Source organism: Pelophylax lessonae (assembly GCF_965119305.1).
Source record: "Pelophylax lessonae genome assembly, chromosome: 2".
In the NCBI taxonomy this organism is placed as follows: domain Eukaryota; kingdom Metazoa; phylum Chordata; class Amphibia; order Anura; family Ranidae; genus Pelophylax; species Pelophylax lessonae.
The window spans coordinates 111,615,648-111,637,159 of record NC_138769.1 but is presented as its reverse complement, the minus strand read 5'-3'; the positions used below and the strand labels follow the sequence as shown (position 1 = coordinate 111,637,159).

The 21,512-nt window shown below is 45.4% G+C and overlaps 1 protein-coding gene across 1 annotated transcript in view; it reads right to left on the bottom strand.

Moving 5' to 3' along the window:
* The window catches only part of ZRSR2 (zinc finger CCCH-type, RNA binding motif and serine/arginine rich 2), a 61,975-nt gene that overhangs the window by 15,168 nt on the left and 25,295 nt on the right, over positions 1–21,512 (bottom strand). Inside the window, exon 9 of the mRNA XM_082246526.1 lies at positions 6,384–6,439. Coding sequence (XP_082102652.1) covers positions 6,384–6,439 — 56 coding nt within the window. The remainder of the gene's footprint in view (positions 1–6,383; positions 6,440–21,512) is intronic.

The window sequence follows — 21,512 nt, the reverse complement described above, 5'->3', positions numbered from 1 at the left end:
CCTGCAGTGTAGACCTTTCCCCATCTGAAAATATTTAGGGCATTTATAATACATTTTCTCAGATTAAACATTCGATATATGTTTATTTTCTATTGTGAATAAAATAGGAGTTTGAGAATTGCTCTCGGTTTTTAAAGTGGAGTTCCATCCTAAAATGTAACTTCGGTCCATCTTCTTGCTCCGGGTCACCTGAAAAAAATGGATAAATCACAATTTTTTTTTTTTTTTTTTTTTTACTTACCTTGTTTTAGAAGATAATATACTTACCTTACTTCCTCTTCCTCCCTCGGGGGCCACGGCGAGTCGTCACTTCCTGGCTTTGCAATGATTCCTGGGAGATGAACGTCATCGCTCCCAGGAATCAATGCGCCTGCACCGGCCCCAACGTCAGTTCCGGTGCAGGCCTGTCATACCTTGCTAAACAGCTTCTGGGCATGCCCAGAAGCTGTACAGGGATGACGCTGCAGCCCCGAAAGTGACGACGGGGCCGGTGCAGTGCATCGTGGGACTGAAGAGGATGCAGAAGAGGATCGCGCTGGCTTCAGCTGCCCACACCTGAGATGGCAGCGCTGGACAATACATTTTCAAGGTAAGTATTTCTTCTAAAAGGTAAGTGCAACCCGGGACAGTTCAGAGGCTATTGATTGTGGAATACACTAGCCCTGACTGTCCCGGGGGTATTTTTATGTATTTTTTTTTTTTGTTTTAGGTGAAACTCCGCTTTAAGTAGATTTTACACAGCACCCCAACTTTTTTTTAGAATTGGGGTTGTATTCTAAAAAAAAAACAAAAAAAAAAAAAAAAAACACATGGTTTTAGAATAGGTTCCTGAGAAGACCTTGCTACTGCAACATTTATTCAAACACTGCTAAAAACAAATGTCCTAGTATGTCGGCTATGCCTCTCGTATGCATTTCCACTACTGTAGTGTATTGCAAAACAGCACTTTTTAAAATGGAACTGAATTTAGAAAGGGAAGATCTCCTATGTCGTAGGCAACATGTAGAAATGTTACTTGTGCCGATTCAGTACCCAGAAAAATGTACCCTTTCCTCAATACTTCTTGAAAAATAACAGTTCACTTTCTGGTATGTGAGGGTGCATTGGCAATCCTGTGCCTACAGCCTCATAGATGTTTATCTGCTGTGTGAGATCTAAAGCGCTGCTGCCCCAGGATGCTAGTCTGACTTGAGAAACAGGGGGGAAAAAAAAAGGCGTGGTAAGTGAATAATTGAGAAAGATCAGCTGCATGGAGACCCCAGGCAATACTGACACAGCTAGACCATTTTCCTAATGCTTGTTGAGTGCCTCTTTAAAACAAAAAAACTTTCCACAATTCAAGTTACCTAAAGCAGCACAAAATGCTGCCTTCTCTGCTGCAAGAGAACTGCAGGCCACTTACATCTTGATTTCAAATATTAGGGGTATGCCCTGTTGGTAGCCAAGAGCATGCCATAGGCAAAGGTCCCTTATCCTCCACTCATAGCTGACAGACTGGCTAGACAGATATGCTACAGAATAGCACTCCCTCTGAAACTACTGCATCATTCCTGCAGCCGCTTGTGTGTTCTATACTTTTAGAACAGTGCCTCTTCAAAGTACAACTACATTTTTGCTACAGAAACTGCGCAAATGCAGCCAGCAATGGAGATTAGTACACGGAGAATAAAAACTCCACTGGGTGTCACTGCTACCACAGATAAGTAAATATGTAGCTAAAGTAACAGGAATATAGGTCAATATTTTGTCTGATGTAAGACAAATGATTAGATTGGATCATACTAAGCACTTCAGAAGTTCCTCTGCAGAACACAATGTAAAAACACTGCATGCCCACCACAGTAAATGAAACATTTTACTTATACTACCAAAAATCACCCAGCTCACAGAACGGTTGTTTTGGAGAGATAAGAAATAGTGACTTTTATTTGTTATCTAGGGTCTGCCAAAAAGACATAAAAAAAAAAATCTGTTTGTTCCAAACACCACATGTGCATTTCTGAAACACAAACCAAGCCAAAATTGTGAAATAGAAAATTGAATTACTGTCTCCAACAATTTAGAAATACAGTTAGAAAAAGTTAGGAAACGCAGCAGGGGAGAACTAAAAAAAAAAAAAATCCATTGCTCCACTTCCTTTCATATACTGCCATCCGTAACAGCCAAAATACATAGCTCGTAATGCAATTTTCTTAGAGCAGATCTTTACAATGGTCAAATGTTAGTTCCAGCAAACATACTTAATGACAAACGCCTCACAGATTAACATGTAGGGTCAGCTCTTGTCCTTCCTGAAATGTTTTTGGATACCAGAACAAAAAAATAAATAAAGTAGGGATCAGTGGTTGCAAACAAGATAGAAGAGGAGATTAGTGTGGATCAGCTATGATGGGGCTAGAGAGTTGGATCAGAGAAGTACAAAAGTGGAATTTAAAACTGCATTTACTACATACACATATATATATCACACATACACATAAGCTTATATACACATTTTCTAGATACATTCTGCTCTTGTGCAGCCATCACTGATTTTACACACTGATGGCCAAGGTCATTCTACACCTAGGTTGCATGTTGGACTCATTCAGGGCCAACATGTAAACAATAGTGTGCAATCAGCAGTGGCATTTTGACTGACGCCAAGGCCATTCTGCCCTGTGCTGCCTCCGATTACAAATTAATGATGTTTACATGCCATCGCTACGCAGCGGTTGCAGTGTATAGGGCCCATTTACACTGTATGTATGTAAACAGTAGCATAAATATTTACAAGCATACAAACCTAAAATACAGTCCAAATTAGAACAAGAATACCAAAACAGACCAGCGTGAATAAGCCCACAGCATACAATACTGTTTGCAGATCTATATAAATTATGGATCTCAACACAGCACAACGTACAGCTGTGTGCATGAGCCCTAAAGTTAATGGTGATAAATTAGGCTTGAACAGAACTTTGCCTGTTTGCCTGATGGAACCGTTTGCTTGCTCTCCTACGTAATAAGACTTAAGCCCCGTACACACGTACCGATTGTCGGCCGAACGATCGGCCGTCTTTTGTCCAGGGCTGTCGTGTCTGTTGAAAACTGCAAAAGACTGCACACGAATTTTGTCGGCCAACAACAGCCAACTGCAGAAGTGATGTCATGTGATGGTTAACTTTCCTTGTCTTTTTTCTTTTCTGAGCATGCCCAGTCTTGCAAATCTGCTGTCTGTCAGCCGAAATCTGTACTGACTGGCGAACAATCGGCCGTTCTGGTGTTGGCCAACAAAAATTTGAATGCCTGCACCACAGATTCTGTTCGGCCGAAAATGCGCTGTCGGAAGCATCATACTAACAAGCCTACAATCGGCCGATCGGTCGAATATTTACGGCCGACAATCGGTACGTGTGAACGGGGCATTAGATGTCTGACTGTCAGACTGCAAACTGAAATGGAAAGGCAATGTTTTATGCCATTAAATTAAAACATTTTCTTAAACATTAAGTTAATTTTTAATATTGCATATTAAAATAGAAGGCAAGCTGCTTTTTCTTTGTTAAGTTTGCTTAAGACGCGGTTACAGGTTAGCGTTCTAAATCAATTTAAAGCAGTAGTAAAGGATTAATAAAAAAGGAAAAGCATCGCATACTAGCATATTATGAAAGACTTACCTTAGAACAAAGCCCTCCAGTGGCGTGATATCACCGCTGACAGGGATCCATCCTCACCAGGTCTTCCTTCCGGGCTCGCGGGCTTTGGCAGTTTGAATGGCTGAGCCGTAATGACGTCACTCCGAGTATGCGCACGGAAGTCACAGCTATGGAAGGGCTCTCTCAGTAGGCGCGCCGTCCATTGCGAGCACAGTGCACATGTGCAAGTGCCGTCACTGGCTACTACTATAGTAAATATCTTCTAAACGGTGCATATTTAGGAGAGATTTACTTATTTTAGGCTTACCTGTAGGTACAAGTAGCTAATATGGAGTTTACTACCACTTTAACCTCCTCCCACCCGGCCAATGACTATAAACGGCTGGGTGGGAGCTGCCTCCTGAGTGGACGTTCCTGAACGTCCTTCAAAAGGAGGGAGATTGCGCAGCTGCGCGATCTCGGTGTGCCTGTGTCCCCAGGACACAGCACAACACAGCTCGGCAGGAGGGCTCTGTGATTGGCCCACCTGATCACATGACGGTTGTGTCCAATCACAGCCGTCATAATGGCTATCGGCTCGGCTTCTCCTCGCACAGTGAGTTAGTTATTTTTTTTTGCTTTTTACTCACTGATCACCCAGCTATTGTCCCCAGCACAGAGAACATCTGTCACACATCTGTCCCAGTAAAATAATCTGTTACAGTGATCATCCACCACACCTGCCCGTGCCACATCTGTATCAGTCAACAGTGGCCACATCTGTACCAGTGAACAGCGGCCACATCTCAGTGATCCCCAAAAAACAACAATATCTCTTCTGCGCTCGAGTGGTATGTGGGAAGGTGAATCTTCTAGGAGGTTTTATGACACAAATTAAGTGGTCTTGCTGCCCCCCTCAGGACCAAGGGTATCCAAAAGGCACTACAAGAAAACAACAAGATAAGGGCGCACCGACCTTGTGCATTACCACTTAAAAGTCTATTAAAATCAAAGAAGGGTAGCGTACAATATACTCACAAACGTAGCATATGAACAAGCATATAGGAAATGGGCACCGCTCGCTTCCAGGACACTTCTCTACTGCTGGATAGATAGCGTGATGGCGTCCTCAAAACCTGATGTGGCTTACGCGTTTTGAGGGAGGACCCTCTTCCTCAGAGCCAAAATCGCCACTTGGCTCTGAGGAAGAGGTTCCTCCCTCAAAACGCGTAAGCCACATCAGGTTTTGAGGACGCCATCACGCTATCCAGCAGTAGAGAAGTGTCCTGGAAGCGAGCAGTGCCCATTTCCTATATGCTTGTTCATATGCTACGTTTGTGAGTATATTGTACGCTACTCTTCTTTGATTTTAATAAACTTTTAAGTGGTAATGCACAAGGTCGGTGCGCCCTTCTCTAGTTGTTTTCTTACATCTCAGTGATCAACAGCGGCCACATCTCAGTGATCAACATCTGTCAAGAGATCTTCAAAATTGTGATAGGTACTCAGGAAGTGTGTGTAATTTAAACCTTTAGAACACTTGAAGGTGCTACTTGGGCCTCTGTACGTGGCCAGGCTGTGGAAAAGTCTCACACATGTGGTATCGCCATACTCAGGAGGAGGAGTAACAGAATGTATTTTTGGGTGTCATTTTTGCTATGTACATGCCATGTGTTAGAAATATCTTATAAATTGACAACTTTGTGTAAAAAAAAATAAAAATAAATAAAATACTTTATTTTCTTTCCACATTTTCTAAAAACTTGTGGAAAAAAAAAAAGGATGACATGCTCAAAAGTCTCATTATACCTTAGGGATTTGCTTTCCAAAATGGGGTCATTTTATGGGTAATTTTATTGTCCTAGTGCTCCAGGGCGTTCAAAAATATGATCAGGAAATTATATGTGTAATTTATGCCTTTAGAACGCCTGACGGTGCTACTTGGATGTTGGGCCTCTGTATGTGGCCAGGCTTTGGAAAAGTCTCACACATGTGGTATCGCCATACTCAGGAGGAGATGCACAATATATTTTGGGGTGTAATTGCAAGTTTATCTATGCCATGTGTAAGAAATAACTGTGGGGGGGGGGAATCTTTATTACCCAAACTATTGTGGGCAAAAATTTGCAAATTTAAAAAACTCACTATGCTTCTTACTAAATACCTTGGACTGTCCGATTTACAAAAAGGGATCATTTGGGGGGTATTTGTACTGTCCTGACATTTTAGGGCCTCAAGAAATGAGATAGGTGGTCATTACATTACGTTGATCAATTACCAATAATATGTAGCCTAGCTTGTACACTAACTTTCACACAAACCTATATCATACACCCATCAGGAAAAATAAATTTGATTTAAACAAATTGAATTTTATTGGTTTTCTTTTGAAACAAAGAAGAACATTTTTTTTCTCAAAACTTTCGCTTTTTGCGCTTCTATCTAAAAAAATAAAAAAAACCCAGTGGTGAATAAATACCACCAACAGAAAGCTCTAGTTGTGTGAACAAAATGATAAAAACTTAATTTGGGTACAGCGTAGCATGACTGAGTAATTGTCATTCAAAGTGCGAGAACACTGAAAGCTGAAAATTGGTCTGGGAAGGAAGAGGGTGAAAGTGCCCATTATTGAGGTGGTTAACAAGCTTGGAGTAACACTCAACAGCTACACCGTGTACGCAGCCTGGTGGGAAGTAAACTTACAAACTATACAGTTCACAGCACAAAAAAAATAAAAATAAATAAAATGATAATAGCAACACTTACGTCTGATATTGTACATACACATTTCCTCTTAAATGAGGCTCGAAATTACAGCTAACCTGGGAGAAAAAAAAAAAAAAAAACAAGTGATTACACTTAACTTGTATGTAACATGTAGATAAACATTTCTACTTAGGACTACTCTCCAGGACTTTTAATAGCAGCAAGAAGTGGGGTTTTCTTTACTACATAATAAAAGCATGACAATAAACCTCCCTCAGAAAAAAAACAAATAGAGGTCTACCATGAGCATTCAAAACTGTGTTTGACACATTCAAAACAATTGTACAGAGTTGGAAAAAAAAAAAAAAAAACTTTTGACAGGTATGCAACATCATATTTTTTCTAATACAGGTAAACATAACAGTCTGTTTGATGTCTGTTACTGTCATACCAGTCTGTTACTGGACATGAGGTCAGTTGTATGTTGGAATATATCACTTACCACTAAGGTATGTGTGTTTTAAAGGGGTTGTAAAGTCAGAAGGGTTTTATTTATCTTAATGCATTCTATGTATTAAGATAAAAAGCCTTCTGTGTGCAGCAGCTGCCCCAGCACCCCATCTCTGTCCACATCCCTTGGCAGTCTGGGACTCTCTCTCCTGATTAGCTGAGATACAGCCATGGGGCCATTGGCTCCCGCGGCTGTCAAAGTCAGTTCGCCAATAAGGAGAGCTCCGTGTCTGAATGAACACATTGAGCTCCAGCTCTGATCCGGGGTCCCCATAGCAAGCAGCTTTCTGTGGGGGCACTCAACAGGAAGGAAAAGTTAGGAGCACCAAAGAGGGACCTGAGAAGAAGAGGATCTGGGCTGCTCTGTGCAAAAGCAACAGCACAGGGAAGGGAAGTATAACATGTTTTTTTTTAATAAAAAGGATACAAGACTTTACAATCACTTGATCTTCTATGTCAATAATCTACTAAAATGACGACGACATTTGTAGCCATATTATATTCAAATTCACAACCATTTAATGGAAGTCTGTATTTTGTGCAGTGGTCAGTAATCACTGACCTCTTCCCCCGCCCCCCCCCCCCCCAAAACACAGGGGAATACATGCACCCACACAGTTCCATTAAATGAATGGGCATCTTTCCCATATGGCTTAAAGTGAACTTGGAGCTGCTGAAGACTGTTGAAAGAAAGATAAATGCAGGTGCACCCTAGTTCCTGTGCACAGACTTTTCTTGTACTACTGTTAAAATCAGGAGTAGTGTTATGGGAAAAAAGCAACCGGACCCCACCCCATTCTCCCTGCATTACTCTTGCTAATTAAGGATACATTTTTTAGCCCACAAAGATGCAAGGAAAGCAGGAAGGGGCCAACTACACAGCTATCACAATTAGACATATGCCGGTTTTCGGTAATTCGATATATCGCGGTATTGCATACCCACGGTATTGTTATTGTGGCATTTTTTCTGCTCCTCAGTCTGACTTGTGAATTGTTACATTTGGATGACTCATTCCTCACTCAGCAGTTCACTCACTCAATAGAAAACAGCTCTGGTAATATGATCCTAGAGTGAGAGACTTAGCTCCTCCCTGTAACCAATCAGACAGCTCCCACTCAGCACACACCCACATGCTTCCTTCCCGGGCTCAGAGATACACAGTGAGAGAAACAGTGCCTTCTACAAGCGTCTGCAAGTATTTTTACCATACACTGTCACTAGATAGACAGATGGAGAGATAGATAGACAGATAGATGGAGAGATAGATATACAGATATACAGATAGATGGAGAGATAGATATACAGATAGATGGAGAGATAGATATACAGATAGATGGAGAGATAGATATACAGATAGATGGAGAAATAGATATACAGATAGATGGAGATATAGATGGAGAGATAGATAGATAGATAGATAGATAGATAGATAGATAGATAGATAGATAGATAGATAGATATACATACACGGCCATAGCAGCATATATATATATATATATAGATGCACAGGCATAGCAGCCCACATTACATTAGTATATAGCCATCAAGCAGTGTCTGGCCTACCTGGTGATGACTGGTCCTGGCGCTCCGATCCAATGGCCTGGTCATTAAGGGGGCAAATCCTTGCGGCCCAGAAGTGGTTAAACCTGCAGGAGGAGCGGTGTTTTATTTGTAAATTACTTTACTATTGCTTTAGGCCTGGTTCACATGTATGCGGGTTAGCGGTTCACATGTATGCGGGTTGGCGGTTCACATGTATGCGGGTTGGCGGTTCACATGTATGCGGGTTGGCGGTTCACATGTATGCGGGTTAGCGGTTCACATGTATGTGGGTTGGCAGCCCATATTTGCACAGGGATAGGGATAGCAGCCCATTGATTTGAATGTGGTTGAGCTGCTATGCCTGCGTTTTCAGCTGAAAAAAGCCGCATGCAGAATTTTAAAAAATGCAGTGGCCGTAAACCCCATCCTGCTTTTGCACCATGCGACTTACTTGCAGTTCCTGCACATGCAAACTGTGTTTTTAAATGCTGGGCCCATATATTTAAAAACGCAGAAAGCTTGCCAGAGCAGGAACTGCAGGTAAGTCGCATGGTGCAGAAGTAGGATGGATTTAAAGGCCACTGCATTTTTTTAAAATGCTGCATGCACCTTTTTTCTGCGTAAAATGAGGGCATAGCAGCCCATTCAAATCAATGGGCTGCTATGCCTGTGCAAATGTGGGCCGCCAACCCGCATACATGTGAACCGCCAACCAGCATACATGTGAACTAGGCCTAAAGTATGTGAAAAGTAATTTACAAATAAAAACACCGGTCCTCCTGCAGGTTTAACCACTTCTGGGCCGCAAGGATTTAGCCCCTATTGACCAGGCCATCGGATCAGAGCGCCAGGACCAGTCATCACCAGGCAGGCCAGACACTGCTTGATGGCTTATTTTAGGCCTGGTTCACAGAGTCTGTACTGACTGACTATATAATTATGTGCAAAAGTGAACCAAAGTCCCTAAATTCAGCAATGAAATTCAAGTGAGGTAGAAATTTAATAATTTAAGTTTAATAATTGAATACCGCGATAATACCGTATACCGTGACAAAACCCTAATCAATTAATCGCAGCATGGAAATCTGATATGGTCACATGCCTAATCACAATTGATCTGGACACTTTCCCTGTCATATGCAGTGCATCTAATAAGATTAGAATATCAAAAAGTTGAATTTCAGTAATTCAATTCAAAAAGTGACTCATTTTATATACACAAAATTATAAAAAAACGCAACACTTGTTTTGCCCCCATTTTTCATGAGCTGAACTCAAAGATCCAAGACTTTTTCTATGTACACAAAAGGCCTCAAATATTGTTCACAAATCTATCAAAATCTGTGTTAGTGAGCACTTCTCCTTTGCCAAGATAATCCATCCACCTCACAGGTGTGGCATATCAAGATGCTGATTAGACAGCATGATTATTGCACAGGTGTGCCTTAGGCTGGCCACAATAAACGGCAACTCTAAAATGTGCAGTTTTATCACACAGCACAATGCCACAGATGTCACAAGTTTTGAGGGAGCGTGCAATTAGCATGCTGACTGCAGGAATGTCCACCAGAGCTGTTGCCCATGAATTGAATGTTAATTTCTCTACCATGAGCGGTCTCCAAAAAGGTGTTTCAGAGAGAGAATTTGGCAGTACATCCAACCGGCCTCACAACCGCAGACCACGTGTAACCACACCAGCCCAGGACCTTCACATCCAGCATCTTCACCTCCAAGATTGTCTGAGACCAGCCACCCGGACAGCTTTTGCAACAATTTGCATTAAAGAGGTTGTAAACTCGTTCAGAAATTTTTTTTTTTTTTTTTACAACCTGCAAGAGAAAGACATAATGAGCTAGTATGCATCGCATACTAGCTCATTATGAAATACTTGCCTTAGAACGAGCCCCCGCCGTGCCGCTCTCTTACCTGTATGATGGGCGACATGTTCAGTCGCCCGTCTTCCGGGATCGCGGCATCCGGCCATCTGATTGGCCGGAGCCGCGGTGACGTCACTCCCGCGCACGCGCGCGGGAGCCGACGGTCACGGCACGGGGCTCTGAAGGAACGGCACGATCAGCCGTTCCTTCAGAGCGCATGCGCCAGTGACGTCACTGGCTGCATTAAAGGTAAATATCTCCTAAACCGTACATGTTTAGGAGATATTTACAGTACCTATAGGTAAGCCTTATCATAGGCTTACCTATAGGTACAACTTCCTGAGGAGGGTTTACTTCCTCTTTAATAAAGAATTTCTGCAAAAAAGTGTCAGAAACCGTCTCAGGAAAGTTCATCTGCATGTTCGTCGTCCTCATCAGGGTCTCGACCTGACTGCCGTTCGTCATTGTAACCGACTTGAGTGGGCAAATACCCACATTCGATGGCATCTGGCACTTTGGACAGGTGTCCTCTTCCCAGATGAATCCCGGTTTTCACTGTACAGGGCAGATGGCACACCGAATGTATGGCGTTGTGTGGATGAGCGGTTGCTTATGTCAACGTTATGGATCTAGTGGCCCATGGTGGCAGTGGGGTTATAGTATGGGCAGTAGTATGGTATGGACAATGAACACAGGTGCATTTTATTGAGGGCATTCTTAACCATTGGGACATCCCAAAGCAGTGTTAAACATGAGGGGTGGGAAACAAAAAATAACCAAGGCTAAAATTAGCCAACCAGGCAACAGGGGCTCAACAAAACAACTAGAGCCCACCTGCAAAAAACAATACACCCTCAAAGAGGCGCATGTCCTCTAAACAGCAGCCTTTGCGGCCATATAAAACTTTGTAAGAGTGTGCACCGACGACCACCTACGTCACTGACGCTTGATGACGGAAGGCCCAGGAGGCACTAAGCGCCCTAGTAGAGTGTGCCTTGACATAGAAAGGAGGAACCTGACCCCTGAAGGAATAGGCCTGAACCACCATCTGTCTGATCCGTCTGAAAATGGTCGCAGAGGAAGCAAACAACCCTTTGCGAGGTCCATCCGTGAGCACAAATAGAGTCTGGCTTCCAGAAAGACTCCATAGCTGCCAGGTACACCCCAATTGTCTGGACCACATCGAAGGCATGCAAGGCAATTTTGTTCAGATGTTTAGGCCTGGGAAGGCAACACAATGTCTTCATTAAAATGAAAGTCAGAGACGACCTTAGGAAATAATGACAGACAGGGGCAAAGGGGTGAATCACCAGATAAGGTGAAGGACAGGATAGCGCTGCCAGTTCCGACACCCTGCATGCAGAGGTGATAGCCACCAAAAGGGCCACCTTCTGGGACAGCATAAGCAGGGGAATCTCCCAGATTTTTCCAAAGGGAGGCTTCTGTAGAGCTGAAAGCACTAAATTAAGATCCCAAGGAGGCAAACTGAGCCAGTACTGGAGGAACCAAATGTCAGACACCAGGGAGTGTGTGGCCAAAGGTCATTGGAAAAAGACTGCCAAGGCCAATACCTGGCCCTTGATGGTACTCAAGGCAAATTTCTGTTCAACCCCCCGTTGGAGGCAGGTAAACATCCGAGAAGGAGCGAGGATGAACCGCAAGCGACTCACACGTACGATGGTAGATCTTCCACGAAGTAGATTTCCTAGCTTCTAACAATGTAGAAATCAACGACAAACCTCTATTCTTCAGCACCTGGCATTTAACAGTTAGGCTGTCAAAGCCAGTGACTGTAAAGCAGGATGGAAGATCGGTCCTTGCGACAGCAGATCCTTCCCTGAGAGGAAGCTTCCAAGGAACGTTGACGACCAGCCACACCAGATCGGCGTGCCAAGCCCAGCGAGGCCAGTCCGGGGGCCACTAAGATGACCATAATTCCTTCTGCCTCGATCCTGCGTAGACATCTGGGCAGAAGCTTGAGGAGGGAAGGTGTAGATCAGAGGATACTGACTCAACGGGGCCACCAGCGTATCTGTGGCGTCCGCTAGTGGATCCCTTGACCGAGCCACAAACCTCTGCACCTTTCTGCTGAGCCGACAGCCAACAGATCCACCTCGGGGGTGCCCAACAGGAGGCACAGCTGATGAAACCCCTCCGGATGAAGGGACCACTCCCCGTGGTTCAACACCTGCCGACTGAGGTAATCCGCCTGACAATTTTCCACCCCGGGAATGTGTACAGTGGAGAGGGCTGGAACTAACCATTCTGCCCATCTTAGAATGCCGGCTACCTCCAGAGATGCCAGGGCACTTCTTGTGCCCCCTTGGTGATATACAAGTCACGGCCTTGACATTTTCCGATTGAATGCGCCCGAGCATCCCTGAAGTCTATCTGTCCAATGATCCAGACACCAGTCTGATCGCTCGGAGTTCCAGGACATTATTAGTCTGGACTCTTCCAGTGTCCAGATCCCATGAGCAGAATGCTTGCCGAGGACACCTCCCGAGCAGGACAGGCTGGCATCCGTGGTGACCACTGTCCAATACAAGGAGAGGAAGGATTTGCCCAGCTGAAGTGCCGGAGAACTAAGCCACCATATCAGGGACTCCATCGTTCCCCGACTTAGCCGGATCCGATTGTCCAGAGACTGCAGTCCCACTTGGTCAGAATCTCCCTTTGCAGAGAACGCGTATGGAACTGTGCAAACGGGACCGCCTCAATGGTAGATACCATCAGGCCCACCACCCAGTATGCAAGTCTGGAGGGATGACCGTTTGTTGGACAGCAGGAGGTGAATTGCAGTCTGCAATTTCTGGAGTTTGACCAGAGGAAGGAGCACTCTGGCTACGGCCAAGTCCAGAGTAAGGCCCAAATAGTCCAGCTTTGCTGACGGAACCAGGGCAGACTTTTGAAATTTCAGAATCCAGCCAAACTCCCGCAGAGTTCATATTGTAAACTCCAGTTTTTCCACCAGAGCAGGAGGAGACTCTGCTCGCAGAAGGAGATCGTCCAAGTAGCCCAGTACCCCGATCCCCATTGGCGTAGCAAGGCTAGCACCAGAGCCAACACTTTCATGAAGACCCGAGGAGCAGAGGTGAGAACAAAGGGTAACGTCACAAACTGATCATTTTCTCCACAGCAAAGTGGAGAAAACACTGGTGACTGGCACACATTGGAATGTGAAGATAGGCATCCTTGATAAAGGAGAGGAAATCCCCATGGCGCAGGGATGCCACCACCGTTCGAATGGATTCCATTCAGAAATTCTGTATCCGCACAAAGCAGTTTAGCACCTTGAGGTCCAGGTTTGGACACGCCTTCCTTCCTGGGGACTGAACGGGTTTGAGTAAAAACCCTAAAAACTTTCCAAAGTCAGAACCAGGACAATCCCCCCTTGAAGTAACAGGTCTTGTACCGCCCCAAACAGACCCTGTAACCGGTCTGGGGACAGGTGCGAGTTAGAAGGAAAAAAACCTTGCTTGGGGACAAGAGCGAAACTCGGTCTTGTAGCCAGGCCAAATTACTTTGTGGACCCACTTGTCTTGTACCCGTGAAGTCCACAGGTGCGGAAATCAGCCAAGACTTCTCCCCCACCCCCAATATGGGTGAAGGCACACCTTCATACTGAAGGAGCCTTGTCTGCGGGTCTGGAGAAGCCTGCTCTGGGCTTGCCAGACCATGTTCCTTTGGATCCGCCAGAGGAGGCCCTGAAATGCGTCGAGCCCTTGTCAGTCGACCCTGAGGGACAAAAAAATGTATGAGCCGAAAAGGAAGGTCCACTTTTAGGACGAGGATTCTTGCCCTTAATAGCCTGAGAAAGAAAGGTACTCTTCCCCCGTGAGACCTTTAATGATGCCATCCAGGGTCACTCTAAACAGGCGATCTCCTTGAAAGGAAAGATAAGTCAAGGACTTTTTAGAAGTATGGTCCGCAGACCAGAATTTGAGCCAAAAGACACGCTGAAGGGCCACCGCCAAAACAGAGACGAGTCATCAGAGGAGCCGCATTTAAAGAGGCATCATAGATAAACTGCAGCCCCTGAACCAGCTGGTCCGCCAGCTCAGCATAGGCAGGGGAGGAGGGAGCTGTTCTCCCTCCAGGTCATGGCGTAGGAGCTTAGCCCACTCGGTCAGAGTTTGCGACACCAGGGCAACGTTAAATACCGGCCTCCTTGCCAAACCAGCTAAGGTGTACATAGTGCGGGCCACAGCCTCCGCCTTCCAGTCAGCCGGGTCCTTAAAGACAGGCAGGGGCCCCCACTAGGTATAAACCCCCCGCCCCTACAGTCAATCATCTGGGCAGCGCACCCCCGGCCCCCATTGGCAGTTAGCACCCTGCCCCCTCCCAGGACGGTGACCAGACCACCCAAACAGCCCCAATGTATGTGGAAGGGGGGGGGGGGGGAGGCCGAGGGAGGGCCCCCATCCCAGGCCAGTAACCATACCACCCAAACAGCCCCAGTTTATATGGAAGGGGGGACAGCTACTCACCACACCAGAAACCAGGTGGGCACCACTGCAGACATATCCTCCTCTCCAACAAAATGTTAGCCAGGAGAAACACTTCGACTCAGGCCAAGCCAGGTCGTATGCGACCTCGCAAGGCGTTTAACTCACAGGGCCAGCCCCCCCGTTCAGTGGGCCTAGGTCGCGGCCAACCTAGCGCGCAGTTTAGGCCTGCACGCGTGCTGGCTGGCCAGACGGGAATGACCACTGAATCTAGATTATTCAGCCCGTCGCCCAGTCTGGCAGTTGATAGTAGATCTCACAGGAAAAATCCAGGAGGAAAAAATTTTCTATCTAAAAAATTTTGCCAGGACCAAAGATCCCAGCAAGGAACTAGGTCTTACTCCTGACTACAGCAGGAAGAGGGCGTATACCCTATATTTTCTGCCTGGTGTCCTACTCCTGTAGGGGGCAGTATAACCCAATAGTCAAGAATGACAGGAGCTGTGTCCATCAATGAACAAAAGAGAAAAAGGATTTTTAATACAGAAATGTTGGCTTACTGAAAAGTATGCACATGTACAGCAGCGGTTCTCAACTCCTGCCCTCAGGACCCACTAACAGGCCAGGTTTGCAAGATAACTGAAATACATCACAGGGGATATCATTGTCATTGCAATATTCTAGTCTGCATCGCCCCAAGGTAATAATAAAAATCTGGCCTGTTAGTGGGTCCTGAGGACAGGAGTTGAGAGCCACTGATGTACAGTATAGTATGAACTCAATACTTGGTTGGGGCTCCTTTTGCATGAACTACTGCCTCAATGCGGTGTGGCATGGAGGCGATCAGCCTGTGACACTGCTGAGGTGTTATGGAAGCCCAGGTGTCTTTGATAGTGGCTTTCAGCTCATCTGCATTGTTAGGTCTGGTGTCTCATCTTCCTCTTGACAATACCCCATGGATTCTCTATTGGCACTTTTCCACTGCAAGTACCGGCTCGGCTCTACTCGGCCCTGCTTGGCCCGGTTTGCTTTTCCACTGTTGGTTCGGTACGGTTTGCTTTTCCACTAAAGTAGCACTAAAGTTAAGTGGGTGGGATTCTCTGAGCAATCAGTGGCTAGTAGTGACTGCATGCAAAGTATTGTGGAATATGGTTACGGGTATGGTACCTCTTGGAACCACAATCGAGGTGGTACTGTTTTTGAGAGCCGTACCATTCGGTTCCATGCAGTGGAAAAGTGCCGCCGTACCGTACCGAACCGTTCCTACACCATACCATGCGGTGCCAGCAGTGGAAAAGCACAAAAGCGAGCCAAACTGTTCGGTTCCATGCAGTGGAAAAGCGCCATATGGGGTTAAGTTCAGGCGAATTTTCTGGCCAATAAAGCCAAGTGATACCATGATCATTAAACCAAGTACCATTACAGAATTTTTCATTTCATTTGAAAATCAAGGTCTCAGAGTCTGGAGTAAGAGTGGAGAGGGTAGAATCCCAAGTTACAGGAGGTCCAGTGTGAAGTTTCTGCAGTCAGTGATTTAGGGAGCTGTGTCATCTACTGGTGTTGGTCCACTGTGTTTTATCAAGTCCAAAGTCAGCAGAGCCCTGTACCATGAAATTCTAGAGAACTTCATGCTCCCTCTGCTGACCAGCTTTATGGAGATGCGGATTTCATTTTCCAGCGGGACTTGGCACCTGCCCACATTGCCAAAAGTACCAATACCTGGTTTAATTATCATGATATCACTGTGCTTGATTGGCCAGCAACCAGGAGGAGGAACATGAAAAGATCCTAGATGCCAAAACACAAAAGGTTTTAGTGCTAAGAGATAAATTAATAGAACTGCTAGGAGAAGAAACCAGACAATTCTTTAATAGAGTGGCAAAGGAAAGATATAAATGGGGGATTTAAACCTAGAAAATATCTTGCAAGATTATTAAAAAGTAAAAAATCAAACAACTATATAGAAAAAATAAAGAATAGCAAAGGGAAAATGGTATACTCAACTACAGAAATAGCTAGTGCATTCCAAAATTACTATAAAACCTTATATACAGTCCGTCAAAAGGGAACGCCTGAAAATGAACAATGTAGAAAAAAAAAGATCGTAGAATATATACAGAACTCCAAGCTCCCTAAAATAACAATTGAAAAATTAACAGCCTTAGGAGGCACCAATATCTCAAAAAGAAGTTAGGGATGCCTTAAAACATACCCTTACGGGAAAAAGCCCTGGTCCGGACGGTTATACCACTATTTATTATAGGAAGTTTAAGGAAACACTGGTTCTGAAACTCTGCTCTTATATGAATGAGAAAGGTGAAAAGGGGGAGATGAGAGTAAAATCATTGCAGGGCCATATATTTGTTATACCCAAAGATGGGAAAGATGCAACCTTGTGCTCTAGTTATAGGCCAATAGCATTGTTAAATACAGATACAAAATTATATGCAAAAATTTTGGCGGCGCGATTGAATGATTTGATGGCAGAGTGGATATATGCAGATCAGACAGGATTTATCCCAGGAAGAGAAGGGAAAGGTAATAGGATTATAACCAAATTGCGGTTACATAAGTCTAAAGAACGAGATGTCCCGGCCCTTTAGTTATCAATCGATGCTGAAAAAGCTACTGATAGGGTGGACTGGGAAATCATGGCAGAAACACTAAAGAACTTGGGTGTTGGACCCAAGATGAATCAATGGATGGGAGCCCTATACAAAAAAAAAAAAAAAAAAAACATCTGCATCTGTAAAAGTAAACGGTAATATTATCACCATGGTTTAGGATGTTTAACAGGACAAGATAGGGATGTCCTCTTATGCCCCTGTTCGCTTGGTCAGGAAGAACATAAAATAGCAGCATATGCGGATGATGTTTTGTTTCATATTAGCAACCCTAGAATAAACCTCCCAAATATTTTCAAAGAATTAAAGAGATATGGGGAATTGTCGAACTTTAAGATACACCCAATTAAATCAAAAATTCAAAATATTGAAATTTAAAAAAAAAAAAAAAAAAAAAGGAAGAAGAAGAAGAGCAGACTCTGCAGAAGGAAATTCCATTTACTTGGGCTAAATCCAAGTTAAAATATTTAGGGATAAACACTAGTGATGCACCGAAATGAAATTCTTGGCCGAAGCCGAATAATAATGAAATGCTTGGCCGAAGGCCGAATACCGAACGCGGTGTTTCGCATTTTTTCCATTTATTTTGCCGATATTGTGGAAAAGCTCACGGTATTGTTTTCTATGTGTCATGTTCACACCAGAGCACTGTATCTGTGTTCCAGAGATGTGTGATTTTATGCAGACGTTTGCATACAAGAACACACATAAATGTGCATAAAGGCAACAAACCTCTTGCCTACAACAGTTGAGTCTTAGGAAATATACCTTTAAAAAAAAAACACATGTATAAAAATGCATAGAAGTGCCCATAGCAATACACATAAATGTGCGGAAATGTAATGAAATGCAGGTGCATTTGTGTTGTCCTCTGTTAATGTAATGGGCCCTGAGCCTAGATTAACATTGATGCAGTCTGGGATTTGCAGTGATTTCTGTGCACTTAGTAGTTCCCCACACTGCTTTACAATCACACTCCAGTCAGTGACTGTCTATGCTGCCTGGCAGAGGTGCACAAACTGCACAAATCCCAAAAATGGCTGGGCATAATGGCAAATTATTTGGCAGATAAGACATAACAGGAAAATGAATAATAGGTGTCATCATAGTATGAACCGCTATCGAGTCATCATAAACTAACTCACCGGCGGTCCGGTGTCACTGTGTCTTGCCGTGGTGCTGTCACGTGGTGCCTGAAGCTGCTCCGCCGAGTCCGACTCCGCCGCTCTCGTGCGCTGGCTCCGCCTCCGCCCCACAAGCCCTCCCACCCACACTGCTCCAAACCAACTGGCAGCCGCTCGCCTCGGCTCGGCCAGTAGCAGACAGTGTGGGTGACCGTGACAGACAGCAGGAGGAGCCGATGAGACACAGATACGGCGGCCCAGACCAGTCAGAATACACCGTGCACCCACCACGACGATATCGGGCCATGTTAATAACCACGATACCGCGATAGCGGCAATAAATTTGTTCGGCAAAATTTATTCGGCCTATTTACTTATTCGGCCGAACACCGAAAGTGCTTTTTTTGGCTATTTTCGGCCGAATAATTTTGGCCGCCGAACATTCGGTGCATCCCTAATAAACACCCTTATCTGACAATTTTTACCTTGCCAATTACATCCCATTGTTAGAGGAGATAAACATTAGGAAAATATCGACTCGTCCAATCTCTTGGTTGGGCAGAATAAATAGGTTTAAAATTATAGTTTTGCCCAAGATACTATACAGATTTCAAAAGCTACCTTTTGCTTTTCCACTGGCATATTTGAACACAATAAGAACAATGTTGCTAAAATGGATATGGCAGGGGGGAAAAAAACCTAGGGTGCAGCATTCAGCTAATAGTAGAGAGAAGACCTGGGCAGGGCCGGTCCGAGGCGGGTGCTTAGGGTGCAGTGCGCCCAGGCGCCGCCTGATGGGGGGCGCACTATCCTCTCCCGGCCGCAAGTCTCTCACTGCAGTCTCGGAGCTCCCTGCTATATCTTTTGTAGTTGTGAGCTGAAGGGAGGGGCGACAGTGGGGGAGGAAGACAGGCAGGGCCGGTGTGGTGGGCGGAGAATTACATGAAGGGGGAGGGGCGCACTGGAGCCGCTCTGTTCTGAAGCTTCCTCCCTTACAGAAGTGTCATTACTGTCCAGCAGCTACGGAGTTCCCAGCTCTGCCCAAGGGAGGAGACTGCTCTCCCTCTCCCCTGATAGCATCCTGTGGGCGGAAGAGAGGAGGACAGCCATAGAGAACAGCTCCTGAGTACAGAAGTGAGTGTGTGCAGACTGCAGAGTGAGGGCAGAGCCTCCTGTAGTTTGTTTCCAAAGGGCAGAGAAATTCAGTATATTGGCTATGAAAGGATGAAAAAAAAAAGTGTGTGCAATCCCTGCTCCCCCGCCCCCTCCCCACATGCCAGCAGCCTCCTTCTAACCTCTACAGTCAGCCATGTGTGTCCTATGGAGGGACAGAGCTGCAGAGAACTGACTGGCAGAATCCCTAGAAGTGACTAGCAGCATGGAGGACCCAAGCTGAGCTACTGCCCTCTGTTACTGAAAGGTGGGAGGAAACAGCTTCAGAGTCCTACAGCCGATATGTGGGTGATGGTATTGTAGCAGAGGAGATATTGCTTCATACAGACTGATAGCATGGATTTTTAGAAGGGGGGGGGGGTGGAAATGCAGGGACAGGGTGTCAGTTATGTGTTACACAGAGATAGGGAAAAATACATTATTCCTAAAAAGCTTCTTCAGTGCAACAAAAAATGCTCTTTTATTACCAATTCAAGTTAACAATAGGCAAGTTATAGGAAACCTAACATGAAACAGGGAGGCTGTCATTGCTGTTTTTTTTCTGAAAATGCTAGTTGCTTGGTTGGGATGCTGACTGCATTGTTCTGATTCAGTGGAGGTATACAGATTGTGGTATGTGAATTCTAGCAGACTTTCCTGACATACATGACATGTTTGAGGTCAGAATGTATTAGATAGTGGGTCAGCATAACGCCATCTAACTAGCATTCTCAGGGAGAGGTTGGCAGTAAAGGGCTTATAGTTCACTAATCAGACCTAGCCCCCCTTTTCCCAAACACACACAAATTCACAGGACTCTGCTAAGGGGTAGGGGTGTTATAAGTAAAGTGTAATATCCCTTATTATAGGTAACTTAGGAGGCATTATGTTGCCTCTTATGTAGTACACTACACATACACTTCCAAAACATGATGGTGATGTCACATTACAATTATGGAAGTGTATGTGTAGTGTACATTACATGCTCTGACTGTAACTTAGACTGAAGTTTAATGCATAGTAAAATATTTTAGGCTTATGGAAGTGTATGTGTACTAATAATGCGCATTGTGCCGCACATTCACGAGCATATGGGGGGGGGGGGGGGGGGGGGCGGCAATTTCTATTTTGCCTAGGGCGCCAAAAATCCTTGCACCAGCCCTGGAGAGGAGGAGCCGTACAGAGGAAGCAGCGGCTTTGCTCTCTACTGCAGCCGCCTGCTTTCTCTGTACGGCTCATCCTCTCACAGGCGGAGTGCATTTGATATCACTTCGCCTGTGAGCCGGGACTATGGAGGCGCCATTCTCACAGTGACAGCCGCAGCCCCGCTGAGATATCACACAAGAGCTTTACACCACAGAGCCCACAGAGCCCAGCACACCACAGAGCCCAACACACCACAGAGCCCAGCACACCACAGAGCCCAGCACACCACAGAGCCCAGCACACCACAGAGCCCAGCACACCACAGAGCCCAGCACACCACAGAGCCCAGCACCACCGGCACCACAGAGTCAGCATACCACAGAGACTGGCACCAAAGGCCCAGCATACCACAGAGACCGGCACACCACAGAGGAGCCAGGAATCAGGACAGGCAGCCAAGAATCAGGACCAGCAGCCAAGAATCAGGACCAGAAGCCAGCCCCAAGGCCCCAGCAGCCAGACCCCAGGACCAGCAGCCGGAATACAGGACCAGCAGTCTAGCCCCAAAAACCAGGACCAGCAGCCAGACCCCAGGACCAGCAGGCCAGCCCCAGCAGCCAGACCTTAGGACCAGCAGCAAAGCCCCAGAAGCCAGGACCCAGTCCCAGAAGCCAGGCCCCAGGACCAGCAGCCAGCCCCAGTACCCATTATTTAAGGTAAGTGAAGTCTTCTAGTCTTGGGCCTGGGCATCAAAGTGCTATTT